This window comes from Pteronotus mesoamericanus, unplaced genomic scaffold (assembly GCF_021234165.1).
Source record: "Pteronotus mesoamericanus isolate MK-2021 breed Mesoamerican mustached bat unplaced genomic scaffold, CSHL_Meso_final scaffold_507, whole genome shotgun sequence".
NCBI lineage: Eukaryota > Metazoa > Chordata > Mammalia > Chiroptera > Mormoopidae > Pteronotus > Pteronotus mesoamericanus.
The window spans coordinates 15,176,645-15,191,583 of NW_026555319.1; the positions used below are offsets into that span (position 1 = coordinate 15,176,645).

At 39.7% G+C, this 14,939-nt stretch overlaps 1 protein-coding gene across 1 annotated transcript in view; it reads right to left on the reverse strand.

Moving 5' to 3' along the window:
• TTC28 (tetratricopeptide repeat domain 28) overlaps positions 1 to 13,773 on the reverse strand; it is a 568,672-nt gene extending 554,899 nt beyond the window's left edge. Inside the window, exon 1 of the mRNA XM_054594398.1 lies at positions 13,592 to 13,773. Coding sequence (XP_054450373.1) covers positions 13,592 to 13,687 — 96 coding nt within the window. The 5' untranslated portion in view covers positions 13,688 to 13,773. The remainder of the gene's footprint in view (positions 1 to 13,591) is intronic.
• Positions 13,774 to 14,939: the final 1,166 nt, after the last annotated feature.

Genomic DNA, 14,939 nt, shown 5'->3' on the forward strand with positions numbered 1-14,939 from the left:
ACCTGGCCAGGGCTCACATGACATTTTTTTAATTCACAGAAACTTTTTCATTCTTCTTAATTTCTGTCATTTTCTATATAAATGCTTAGTGAACATTTATTCTATTTTAGATATCTTAACTATTCTGCAAAATATATCCAATTATTAGAAAATGTTAATAATTATTAAAGTAATGAGAGAATATAATGGTTTATTGTTGGATTCAGTGTACTTTCCCAAATACTTGAAATTGTTTATACATATACATTCTAACAATTACTTTTGAATTTAGTTTGTCCCCTCCGTAAGACAGCCTTAGATGACAGGATCATCCTAGATGGCAGGTATAATCCTACTCATTTTACCAGGTATTAGTGAAAATTAAATTGGGGGTGGGGGGAGTGAAGACTTTAGGAGAGTATCTTTAATGGCATTTTTAAATATTACATGTTTTTATTTTCTAATTTACTTTTATAACACTACTAATGAGATATATTTCACACACCATAAAATTCATCCAGTTACTGTGTACAGTTCAATGTTTTTTATTTATTCACAGCTTTATAACCACTATCACAAGTTTATTTCCATGACCCCAGAAAGAACCCGATGCCCAGTAGCAGTCATTCCCCACTCCTCCGCTGGAGGTCCCTGGCCACCACCGCGGGTCTCCATGGATTTGCCTGCGCTGAATATTTCACGTAAATGGAGTCATACAATATATGTTATTTCTTGACTAGTTTCTTTCATTCAGAATAATATTTTCAAGGTTCACCTACATTGTATCATATATTGGTACTTTTTCTTTTTTATGGCCGAATAATATTCCATTGTATGAATATATCACATTTTGGTTTTCCACTCAACAGTTAGCTGATGCACATATAGGCTGTTTTCAGTCTTTGGCTATTATAAATGATGCTGCTATGAACATTCATGTACAAGTGTTTGTAGGAACAAATGCTTTTATTTCTCTCATATATATACCCGGAAGTGGAATTACTGGGCCAGCCATATGGCAGCTCTAAGTTTAGCATTCTGAAGAACTGCCAAACTTCTCCAAAATGGCTGCATGACTTCACATTCCCCGCCCCCCCACCCAGCTATGTATAAGGGCTCCAATTTCTCCACATCTTCACCAACACTTGTTATTCTTTTGTCTTTTTTACGTTAGCCATCCTAGTGTGTGTGAAGTGGTACCTTAGGGTTTTGATTTGCATTTCCCTAACGATTAATGATGTTGCATATCTTTTCATGTGCTTATTGGCCATTTGTGTATATTCTTGAAAAATGTCTACTCAAATACTTTGTCCTTTTTTTATCTCGGTTATCTTCTTATCACTGAGTTGTAAGAGTTCTTTATTTTTGATATGACTTCTTTATCAACATATGATTTGCAAATATTCTCTTCCATTATGCAAGATTTATTTTCACTTTCTTTTTTTATTGATTGATTTTAGAGAGAGAGATGAAGAGAGGAAAGGAGAAAGGGAGAGAAAGAGATAGAGAAACAACAATTTGTTGTTCAACTTATTTATGTATTCACTGGCTGATTCTTCTCTGTGCCCTGACCCCAGATCAAACCCACAACACCTCAGCATATCAGGATGACACTCTAATCAACTGAGCTACGCAGCCGGGGCTCACTGATTTCTTAAATATAATACCAAAAGCACAAGTAACAAAACAAAAAGTAGATAAACTGGACTTCATCAAAACTAAAAACTTGTGTGTTAAAGGACAGCATCAAGAAAGTGAAAAGAGCTCTTCTTTTTTCAAGATTGTCTTGGCTTTTCTGGGTACCCTGTACTTCTATATGGATTTTTGGATCAGATTGTCAATTTCTGTAAAAATGACAGGTGAAATTTTGATAAGGACTGAACTTAACCTTTGTATCTGTTGGAGGAGTACTGCCACCTTAACAATGTTAAGTCTTCTGGGCCATGAACATGGATGTCAAGATTAGACTTATTTTAAAACTGCCTAGGCCAACAGTTAAAACAAAATAACCAAGGAAAATACCTTAATCCCCACCCCCAAAAACTAAACCCATTACCGCTGTACTTGATGCTGCTGAGTTCAATCACAAAAGAAAGAAAAGTGTCCCAGTTACACAGTGTCCAATAATCTTGTTAGAATGTTTGCGCTGTAAATCTAATCATTCTCCTCTTCTCTGCTCCCATCTCCATTTACTTTTACTTTCTACTTATTTAGTTGATTCTTTCCCAATACATCTTTTTCTTTTAATCTATTCGATCATTACTTTCTCCTCTTCACTTTCAAAAACTATTTTTTCTTGTGTTTATAATTTTAAAATGAGCACTAATGGCTGCATAATTTGTCAAAATATATGTACCAATGTTAATTTGGTTTCTGTTTATGATGACTGACATTAGAGGACAATTAATAATCTTAGCAATGTTCATCTTTATGAAAGTGATATTCTTTGTGCAATTCTGTACTTGCAAAGAATGTTGATAAATTTTTCCTACCGTTTTCTGAACTAAATCCATAGTAAGTCAAAAACACTACTATGGTAATTTTTGAACTTCCACTATGGCAAACTTAGCAAGTGACAGCATGAAATAACCAAATATATAATTATGGAACAGGAACCCATATAAAAATAATATGCCTTCCCTTATTTAACAGTCATAGCTAACCATTTTCCTTTTTTTCTTTTTTCTTTTTTAACTATTGCAAAACTACAACACAAAGTCAGGTTCCCTGTGTTACTTAGACTACCTGCTATAATCTATTCATTATCCACGAAATTAGTACTACATCCTTATTACAAATCATCAATTATTTGTAAACTAGAATCTCAACAAGTCACATTTCAGATTACCACAAGTTAACTTTACACTATTAATCATTTAAAATAATGCATGTTCTTCAGACTGACATGTCCTCTCTTAGAGATTAGATAGCCATAACATTAAAAAAGAGTTTTTGGTAGTGGTCACTGTGAGGGCCATTGGAACCATACATGACACCTACTTCCCCTCTTTTCCTGTTCTGTTCTCTAGTTATTGCTATTTCCTTTTCAGTCTCCCAAAACTACTTTTGGTCTCTAATAAATGCGTCTGATCTCTGATCTCTGTTTACAGAATAGAGGGACATTATCACTGCTTGCCCCTTCTCAAAGCAAGAAAAGACTAATAATAAAATGAGCCTGATATTACAACATTAAGCACATTACCAATGAAATAATCTAGCCAAAAATATTTAATTTATATCCATCAAGTCTGCTTATACAGCTCCTACTTTATAGGAAATAGAGGAATAAGATAAATTATGTAACTCGGAAGCTACCAGACAAATCCAGAAGATAGGATACCTGGTTTGGTCCCTACTGTGAGTCAATGTCATGAGAAAAGGGACCATGCTAGATTAAAAGAAACTTAAGTGGCATTAATGAAGGTATGGCCCCGAATTAGATACTGATTGTGATACAACAACTTTAAAGTACATTCTAGAATAGATTGGAAAATATTTAAATGGAAAGTTGTGAGGATCATTGACTGAAAAGAAAAAAAGTGGGTTTCAAAATTGTATCCATTCGGATAGCCAAAAAGTTCATTTGGTTTTTCCTAATGTTTAGTTGCCTTTAACTTCATTTGAAACAATTTTGTTAGATTGTATTGTGACAGCTGTCAGTGTGCATTTTTTAAAAACTTACCAAAATTGGTGAATTTCTGTATAGCCATTTTAATATTGAAGATGGAAGAAAATAAGCGACATTTTGGGCATATTATGCTTTATTATTTCAAGAAAGGTTAAAATGCAACTGAAATGCAACAAAAAAAAAAACGAGTTGTGCAGTGTATGGAGAAGGTGCTGTGACTGATCAAATGTGTCAAAAATGGTTTGCGAGGTTTCATGCTGGAGAGTTCTCACTGGATCGCCAGACAAAGTTAATGGCAATCAAATCAAGACATTAATTGAGAACAACCAATGTTATACCATGCAGGAGACAGCCAACACACTCAAAATATCCAAATCAATAAAGTTATTGATTAAAATGAAAACACGTCTTTTGTTTTACAGAAAAAGAACCACATGAACTTTTTGGCCAACTCACTATACATATATACACACTAAACAAACAAGCAATCCCACTCTTAAAATCCTACTCTTAAGTACTTAACAAAAAATATATATATACACACATACACACATATATATGTATATATGAACACACAAAGACTTCTATGTGAATGTTTATGGTAGCTCTATTCACAATCACTGAAAACCAGAAACAACCAAAATGTCCATCAACAGGTGAATGGATAACAAAGTTCAGGACACAAACAATGGACTTCTCAGTAATAAAAAGGAACAATTTTCTATTACTTCCACTGACTCTGGTGGTGGTAACAATTGTACATATTCTTCTGAGCTCATAAAATGATACACTTAAAACTGATAAACTTTAAATTTTATAGTATCTAAGTTATACCTAAACAAAGATTATTTCAAATATAATAAAATTAAAGGCATTTTGTGCAGTTTTATCTTATTTTAGTTAAAATGTCTATAAGTATTTGTGTGAAAGTGTATAACTACTGTAAGAAAGATGCACAGAAAAAGATCCAGGAAAAATGTGTTGAAGGCATTACTAGCAGCAATCATTGTATGGGTAAGGTTACGGGGTTTTGTCTATTTTCTAATGTTATACAATGCACACATGCAGCTTTCATGATAATAAAAGGGGGTTATTAAAATAAAGATGAACTTCTATTTTAAATTTTCTTATACAAATGTCTGTGAGTTACCAATCTGTAGTTTTGCAGGTTATAAAATTTCTCAATTACAATGTAAATATAATTATAGTTGTGATTAGGGAAGTAAAGTTTTATTGTTAAAATACTATTTCCAGGCTTCCGGTCAAGATGGCAGCATAGGTAAACATGGCTCACTTCCTCACACAACCACATCAAAATTACAACTAAATTATAGCCCAACCATCACTCAGAACCATCAGAAATCGAGTTGAATGGAAGTCTGACAACTATGGAATTAAAGAAGCCACATCTATCCAGATTGGTAGGGGGAGTGGAGACACGGAATAAGCTGCTCCCACATCCACATGTGGTGGATAAAAATTTGGAAGGGGTATCTCAGGAGCAAGGGTTCACACCAGGCTCCCCAGCTCAGGATTCCAGTGCAAGAAAGGTAAGTCCCCATAACTTCTGGCTGCAAAAACCAGTGGGGATTGAGTCCGTGGAAGAAATTCTAGAGTCCCAAGCAGTTCCTTTTAAAGAACCCACATACAGACTTGTTCAGACTTACTCCCTCTCAGCTCCAGCACTAGGGTAGCAGCTTGAAAGGCACCAGTGGCATACAGGAAGGAACTAAACTATCTGTCATCAAGGTGAGAGCTGGGGATAGTTTTTTCTCAGACAGAAAGGCATGCAGCAGCCATTGTCCCTTTTCTGAACCCTCCCCACACAAAGCCAGCTGGTTAGCACCCTACCTGAGACTCCATCAACCTGGCTAATGTTGTTTTGCCCCACCCTAAAGGTCCCTTTAGGCTCTGTCCCACCCAACTCACAGCTGTCAACAATGGCTTGTGCTAAGAATGGCTGGTCTTGGCTCAAGCTTCACAACTTCCTAAATCCTTTCAGATAAGCAACAGCCAGCCTCAGCGAGCCTCCAGCCCCAATACCTCTTGGCAAGGGTCCCCAGACATGGCACTAGCAGCAGCCAGCCTAGATTCATACCTTGGCTTTGCCTGGGAATCTCCAAACCCAGCCAAGTAGCAGCTGTCTCAGATTGCTTTATAGCTCCCACAGGGTGGCACTGGGCAAAACACAGGTGGGCACTGACCTTGGCCTACACTACCTGGGAAACCCCAGGTACTGCATACCCAATAGACAACTGTAGACTACATCAGAGCACCACCACCTTGCCCCTGCACAGCTGATCCTCCACGAAGGGCAGAGGTTGATGGACAGTGGACACAGCCAATCCTTGCAGCTGACTGGCCTGGGTAAATCCCTCCCATTGACCCGCCAACAGCAACCAAGGCTCAACTACCAGAAAAGGGTGTACTCAGCCCACACGAAAGGCACATCTCAAGTACCCGACTTGGGTGATGGGGAAAGCCGTGCCACTGGACCCTACAAGGTGCCTACTACATTAGGCAGTGATACCATGACAGGGAGTCATAGCAGCTCTGCCTAATACATAGAAACAAACACAGGGAGGCTGCCAAAATGAGGAGACAAAGGCCCAAATGAAAGAATAGAAAACTCCAGAAACAGAACTAAACAAAAGGGAGGTAAGCAATCTCTCAGATGTAGAGTTCAAAACATTGGTTATAAGGATGCTCAAGAAACTTAGTGAGGACCTCAAGAGCATAAAAAAGATCTAGTCACAAATGAAGGATACACTAATTGAAATAAAGAACAACTTACAGAGAAACCACAATAGAGTGAATGAAGCCAAGAATCAAATCAATGATTTGGAACAGACAGAAGCAAAAAGCAACCAATCAGAACAAAAAGAAGAAAAAAGAATCCAAAAAACACGGATATACATGTAAGCCGCCTGGGGGACAACTTCAAAAGATCCAACATTTGCATCATTAGGGTGCCATGCCAGAAGGAGGAGAGAAAGAGCAAGAAATTGGAAACCTATTTGAAAAAATAATGAAAGAAAACGTCCATAATTTGACTAAGGAAATAGACATGCAAGTCCAGGAAGCACAGAGAGTCCCAAACAAGATGGATACAAAGAAGCCCTCTCCAAGACACATCACAATTAAAATGCCAAAGGTGCCCTGGCTGGTGTGGCTCAGTGGATTGAGCACCAGCCTGCGAACTGCAAGGTTGCTGGTTTGATTCCTGATCAAAGCACATTCCTTGGTTGCAGGCCAAGTCCCCAGTTGGGTGCATGCGAGAAGCTACTGATCAATGTTTCACACATTGTTATTTCTCCCTTTCTTTCTCCCTCCCTTCCCCTCTCTCTAAAAAATACATAAACTCTTTTTTAAAAAAGTGCCAAAGGTTAGAGAAAAAGAATCTTAGGAGCAGCAAGAGAAAAGAAGTTAGTTACCTACAGGGGACTTCCCGTAAGACTGTCAGCTGATATCTCAAAAGAATCTTTGCAGGCTAGAAGGCATTGGCAAGAAATATTCAGAGTCATGAAAAGTAGGGACGTACAGCCAGGACTGCTCTACCAGCAAAGATATCATTTAGAATCAAAGGGCAGACAAAGAGCTTCCCAACCAAAAAAAAACTCAAGTTCACCACCACCAAACCGTTACTACATGAAATGTTAAATGGACTTATTTAAGAAAAAGAATATCAAAACTATGAACAATAAAATGGCAATAAATACATACCTATGAACAATTGAATCTAAAAAACAAACTAAGCAAACAAGAAGAACAGAGACAGAATCATGGATACATAGAGCATTTTGATGGTTGGCAGATGGTAGGGGGCTGTACAGGAATGGGTGAAGATATGAGGGGATTGAGAAGTTCAAATGGGTAGTTACAGAATAGCCATGGGCATGCAAAGTACAGTATGGGAAACGGAGTAGTCAAAGAACGAACACACATGACCCATGGACATGAACGATGATGTGGGGATTGCCTGAGAGTGGCAGGTGCTGGGTGGATGGGGGCATGGGGAAAAAGCTGGGACAACTATAATAGCATAATCAATAAAATATAATTTCTTAAAAACTAGTATTTCCATCCTGGCTGGCACGGCTCAGTGGATTGAGGCCGGCCTGCAACGTGAAAAATCGCCAATTTGATTCCCAGTGGGAGCATGTGCCTGGGTGGTAGGTCAGGTGCCCGGCTGGGGTCATGCCAAAGGCAACTGATCAATGTATCTCTCACACATTGATGTTTCTCTTCCTCTCTTTCTCCCTCCCTTGCCCTGTCTCTAAAAAAAATAAAATCTTTTTAAAAAAATAGTATCTCCAGTGTAAACAACTATTTTCTTTGGTTCACAGTCAATATACATTCAATGAAAATGATACATTCCAAGCATTATATTTGGGTTGTAATGTGTCTCTGATTTCTTCCGTATAAAATGGCAATCTCTTCTACCTACTGAAGAGACACCAAAAGCACTATTAAAGTTCAAACATCAACCTTTGTCTCTAACAGAGTTTTTCAAATAGCTATCATCCAAAAGAAACAAGAATTAATTTAATTGTACAGCACTTTCGTTTTTAGAAAAAATAAGTAGTGAATGAACAGGATATTAAATAAAAACTATGGGATAAAAAAACGAACAGCTTTGAGTTACACTTATTATTTTTAATAATTACAAATACATTTCACACACCCCATAAGCAGCTTCGATTTAGCAAGCTTTCACAATGCAACAGTGCACTGTGAGAGACTTCGTCTTTCACTATTCCTCAAGAATTCACAGAGTTTTCTTGGGTCACAGAACAGTGATAGGTACAGGAAGAGGTTTGAGGTTTTTGTGGGTTTTTTTTTTTAATGTGTGTGTAGGTCTGTGGTTTTGGGTTTGTTTTAGGGAGGAGCTTTTTTTTGGTTATTTTTGTTTTGGTTTGGTGTTTTGTTTGCTTTTTTGTTTTTTGGCATGCTTTTAAATGGAGTTAATTAACACAAGAAGATAAACAACAAATACCAAATCCCTACCGCATGCAAGGCATTGTTCTAAATACCTACTTACATTCTCTTTTATTTAACAATTCTTTGGGATGGCTATTACTGTCCCATTACATATATGAGAACATTGAGACATAACAGTTAAAATTTGTAAAAACTCATACAACTAGTAACAGAGCCAAAACTTAGAAATGTGAATCTAGACCATATTTAATCTTTCAAAGACAATTCTTCCTCATTATTTGGGAGTAGGAGCAGGGGGAGATTTAAAATGGAAAGTTGGATGAGTCTACCACTAAATGATGAAGTTAAAAGGTAAATCCCAAACTCAACTTTATTTCTTCTATGCAGTAGCAATAAACTAATCATGAAAAATAAACAATACAAAATAAGATTTAAAAAAAAAAAAAAGAGTTCCACGTACAACAGCAACTAACAATAAAATACTTAGGAATAAATTTTTGAAAGAAGTGCAGGATTTGGGCCTGAGAGCTACAAAGCATCATTGAAAGAACAGATTAAACACGTTCCCTATAAAAATCCCAGCTATTTTTTGGCAGGAATTGATAAACTGATCCTAAAATCCAGGGACCTAGGAAAGCCAAAACAGTCTTGAAAAAGAAGATCAAGGCTACAGAACTTACACTTAATTTCAAAGCCTATTCAAAAGCTACTGTAATCAAATATTGTAGTGCTGGCATGAGAATAGACAATAGAATAGAATTGAGAGTCCAGAAATAAACCTAACATGAGGTCACTTGATTTTCAATAAGGGTGCAAAGACCATTCCGTGAGATAACAGTTTTGCCAATATATAGTGCTGGGACAGCTGGATGAACATATGCAAAAGAATGAATCTGGACCACTACTTTACACCATACACAAAAATTCACTTCAAATGGATCCACAACCTAAGCATAAGGGCTAAGAAATTAAAACTCTTAGAAGAAAGCATAGGGGTAAACCTTTATGACTTTGGATTTGACAATGGATTTCTAAGATATGACACCAAATGCATAAGGAAGAAAAAAAATAGACTTCATCACAAAACTTTTTTTTGGCAACAAAGAACATCATCAATAACATAAAATGACAACCTACAGAATGGGAGAAAATATTTGCAGATCATGTATCTGATTAGGAATTAGTATCCCACACATTTAAAGAATTCCTACCACTTAATAATAAAAAGAAAAATAACTCAATTAAAAAACTGATCCCTGCCTCCACAAAAAAATGAACAGGGATTTGAATAGACTTTTCTCCGAAAAGGATATATAAATTTCCAATAGGCACAAAAAAATATTCCTAACATCCTTAGTCATCAGGAAAATGCAAATCAAAATTGCTACGAGATGCCATTTTATACCTACTAGGGTGGCTAAAGTTAAAGAGACAGACAATAACAAGTATTGGCAAGGATGTAAAGAAGCTGGAACCCTCACACGTTGCTAGTGGGAATGTAAAATGATATAGTGCCTAAGGAAACAGTTTGTCAGCTCCTCAAAAGGTTAAAATAAGAGTTACCATGTGACCTAGCAATAGGGATAGGCCCAAGAGAAATTAAAACATATGTACACACTAAAAATTGTACATAAATGTTCATAGCAGCACTACTCCTAATAGAGTTGGCCCTCCGTATCCACGGGTTTCATATCAATGGATTGAAAATATTCACATAAGCATGCGCCAGGTAAGTCAGTTGGTTAGAGCGCTCATCCTGATGTGCCAAAGTTGTGGGTTTGATCTCTGGTCAACCCACACGAAGCAACCAATGAACGCATAAATAAGTGAGACAACAAATCAATGTTTCGCTCTCCCTCCCCCCCTCCCCTGTCACTCCCTTTCCCTTCCTCTCCCTCTCAAATCAATACATACAAAAAATTATTTTTAAAAAATAAAATAAAATGTTCCAAAAGAAAAGTTACACTGTTGCTAACATGTATCATGTAGTTAGGCCTAGGATGATTGCCTCTGAACACGGAGACTTTTTTTTCCTTGTCATTATTTCCTAAATACTACAGTGTAATAATTATTTATATAGTATTTACATTGTTAGGTATTATAGTAATCTAAAGATGATTTACTGTATACAGGAGAATGTACATAGGTTATATGCAAATAATAACATTTTATACAAGGGGCTTGAGCATCCTGGGATCTTGATATCTGCAATCTCCCACAGATACCGAAAGACAAGTCACGGGTATGTGAGGTATAGCATGATGACTTTAGTTAGTAATACTATGACCAAAGTGTGCCATGACTGGTGTGGTTCAGTGGGTTGGGCGTCATCCTGTAGGCCAAAAGGACACCAGTTCGATTCCTGGTTGGGGCATGTGCCTGGGTTATGGGCAGGGTCCCCAGTTGGGGGCATGCAAGAGGCAGCCGATTGACATTTCTCTTGCATATCGATTATTCTCTCCCTCTCTTTTTCCCTCCCTCCCCTCTCTCTTAAAATAAATAAAATCTTTTTTAAAAAAATAGAAAAATCTATGTCTATCAATGGATGAATGGATAAACAAAATGTGGTATATCCTTCCAATGAACTATTATTCAGCAATAAAAAAGAATAGAGTACTGATACATGCTACAACATGGATAACCCTCTAAAAAAATTGTGCTAAGGAAACTAGTCATAGAAGACAGCATGTTACATTATGGTTAATGTCCAGAACAGTTAAAATCATAGAGACAGAAAGTAGGTTAGTTATTGCCAGGGGCTGAGAGAAAGGCAAATAAGAATGCTAGTGGGTACAGGCTTTCTTTGTGGGGTGATGAAAATGCTCTAAAAGTAGATAATGGTGATGTTGGACATATAGTGAGCATACTATAAACTAGAAATTGTACACTAAAGACCTTAATTTTATGGTAGGTGAATTATATCTCAACAAAACTTTTTTTTTAAAGTCAGTCATGGGGTTATGATGTATAGCATGATGACTTTAGTTAATAACACTACATTGTATATGAAGGAGTTGTTAAGAAAGTATATCTTTAAAGTTCTCATGGCGGGGAAAAAATTTTGTAACTATCTGTTGTACTAGACTAATGTAGTGATCTTTTTGTAATATTTACAAATACCAAACTATTCTGTTGAAAATCTGAAACTTTTTATATGTTCATTAATAAACAATAATAGACAATAAATTATATGTCCACTATACCTCAATTTTAAAAATTAAAAAATAGCCCTGTCTGGTGTGGGTCTCAATTGGTTGGAGTATCATCCTATAAACTGAAAGGATGAGGGTTCAGTTCCCAGTCAGGGCACATGCCTACATTGCAGGTTCAGTCCCTGGTCAGGACACACAGGAGAGGCAACAAAATCGATGTTATTTCTCTCCCTCTCTTTCTCCCTTTCTTCTCCTCTTTCTAAAATTAGTAAGCATGTCCTTGGATGAGGATTAAAAATAATAATCATAAGTAACATCCACACAAACTACTGTATAAAATGTCATACTAAAACAATAGAACACCTAATTTTTCAATACTTATTTAGACGCAATCTCAACTTCTAAAGTCTTGTCTTCCTATACATTCATATTTTGTCAGTGAACAAAAAAAGAAGCAAATGAAATGAAATGAACTACTGAAATTCAAAAAAACATGAAAAAAGTCCCTGAAATATCAAATAACTTTCAATCAAATAATTATATTTTAGCTTTGACTCTGAACTAAACATAAATCTCTATTTCAAAATATCATGTACATAGGACAAATTCTCAGAGGTTTAAGCTAATCTTCAACTTTTCTGAATAAACAATAATTCAGATTTGCTTTGATGAAAATGTAAATATTTACCTGCCTCAAAGGAACAAAATCCTATATGCCTAGTGTTCCCAAATGATGGAGAGAAAGAAACGTGCAATTTGGTGGGGGGGGGGGGGGCGTGGGCGGTGTAGAGCATGCAATTTTTTTATTTTGAATTTTGTTTCAGAATTAGTTTTAACATAGCTAGGGTATACATAGTTTACAGTTTATGCTAAGTAATGTATACCCTGTTTTGCCCACAACATACTCAAAACAAGGTATTATAGTCACAAAAGTTATGTTGGAACCTGATAAAAATCACACTACACAGTAATCCGACGGTCATTAATCTCAAAAAGCTCCTGAAAATGTCTCAAGAACTATTTTGGAAACTCCCTAAGTCATTTAGTCTTCCTACAAATATTTAATAACCATCTACCATGTGCCAAGCACTGCACCTGGTACCAGGATGCCATGGTGAACTATGAACAGAATAGGTCCCTACTCACAGGCAGATAGTGCTTATCAAATGGGCCTGATCAAAACAACTTGGAAGCTTGTTGAAAATTCAAAATCTGCTCATATGCCTTGAAGAGTCCGGGGGTCTGGGGTGAGCCGTGACGCCTGTATTTTCATCAAGGGCTCCGATACCCCAGCTGGTTTGAGAACCCAGTGCTCAGGGCCATCCCATCCCATCCAGCAAGATGCCACACCTCCAAAGTCCATTTCTCTCAGCATACTTCACTGACCTACACCCCAAACACACCACGAAGCTGGGATGGATGTTTACAAACATCCCCAAATCATTCTGTACTAAGCCACCGACAGGCTTGCTTCCTTCCTGGGACGGACAGCTCACTCACTGAGATTCCTTCCACCTGGGGCTGCCTGCACCTGAGCCTCCCGCGACTGCGCCGACACCTGTCTCCCAGCGACTACTACCTACCTTTCTCGTGGGCCCCGGGTTAGGGGCCCGCCGCCCCGCAAGAACGGAGGTAAGCGCGCGCATTAGGCGCCGACTGTATACCGCCACCCCCCGCCCCCAACCCGGGCGCGCGCACATGAAATCACGCAAAAACTGGGGTAGGCGACAGATAAGGTCCCGCCGTCCAGCGATGCAAGGCGGGGTTCGAACCCGTACGGCGGGGCGGGTTCCGCCTCGCGGGCGCTAGTCAGCCACCGAGGCCCGGCCCGGCTCGCACCGACGGAGTTTCACAAAGAAAGTCTCCCGGCCCGCGCCCCTCACGCACTCACCGGCGCCGGCGGCGACTCAGGCTCCCGCCGCCTACGGCTCCGTGCCAGGGTCGGCCCCGGGGTTGGCTCGAGCGCCGGCGGCGGCAACTGCTCCATCCCCGCGGGCCCCGGGCCGTGTCCGCTTCGAGCTAACGGTCCCGCCAGCTAGGCGCGCGCGCCGGCTCCGCGCGCCATGTTCCCGCCGTCCCGCGCGCCGCCGCGGCGACCCACACCACCCCCCCGCGACCGCGCGCCCCCGCGGAAATTCCCCCCACCCACCGCGCGCGCGCGCGCGCCAAGCCCCCTCCCCTCCTGCCCCGCCTCGCGCCCTCCTAGCCGGCCGCTGTTCCCGGCGTGGCGCTCACCCCCTCCGCTCCCGCGCGGCCCGGCTGGAACGCTAGCCGTTCTGGGTTCGGCGCCGCCGCCTGCCGCACTGCGGGCGACCCCAGGTTCCTCTGCCTCTTCCTGGCCCTGCTCGTTCTGCTTCACCTGGTACGCGTGGCTTGGAGCGAAGGTCTGGGCCACGAGGGAATTACCCCCAAGAAAGGCCGGGCGAAAGACGTGTCTAAGATGATGAGATCCTGGTCGTGGAGGTGTGCAGGCCGTGTTCCAGCGTAACTGGCACAGCGAATGCCCATGTCTCAGAGAACCAGACTCCACTGAGACCCTTCGAATCCCGCATCTCCACTAACTTGCGTGATTAAGGTCAGGTGTAGGGGATCTGTTCCTCCTTAATCAGGAAGGTCCGACAACGAAGGCATGTTGGGAGGACACAATAATCCAGATAAAATGTCAACACTGCGCCTAAGACTTACCAAGTGGTAATCGGGTGTCAAGACCTCTTAAAAGATAGTTTAGATTAATGGTTCAAAACCAAAGGCACTTGAGAAGGGAAATCTCAGTTCAAGTCTCGCCTCCATCTATTACAAACTGGGGAAATGTTGAATAGGTCACTTGACTGAGCGAGAGAACCTTGATCTTTAAGTCTGCAAAGGGAGAGAGCGGCAGTCATAACTCACAAGAGATGAGCTTTCAGGAGATGATGCGTGTTTGTCGGCGAGCACAATGCCTGGCACACACCATGCTCTTCGAGCTTCACTGATACGACTCCAGCCTTATCCTTCCAAGACTCCTAAAAGTTTAATGAAAGGGGCTCTGCTCCCGAACCTTGCGGTGTAATTAGCTGGGAGGGGTTCACACAACTTTGATGGGGAAGGACTGTTCCCACATCTCTGCTTTCCGTTCTCTGCCCCAAACCTCTCTGAAAACCCTAAAGTTGGCAGAGAAACAGGAGCAGAGAATGTTTTCCCTAGTAAAACATTACTTTTTTTAGAGGGGGAAAGGAGTCTCCAAGCTTCTCTTGGAGTTT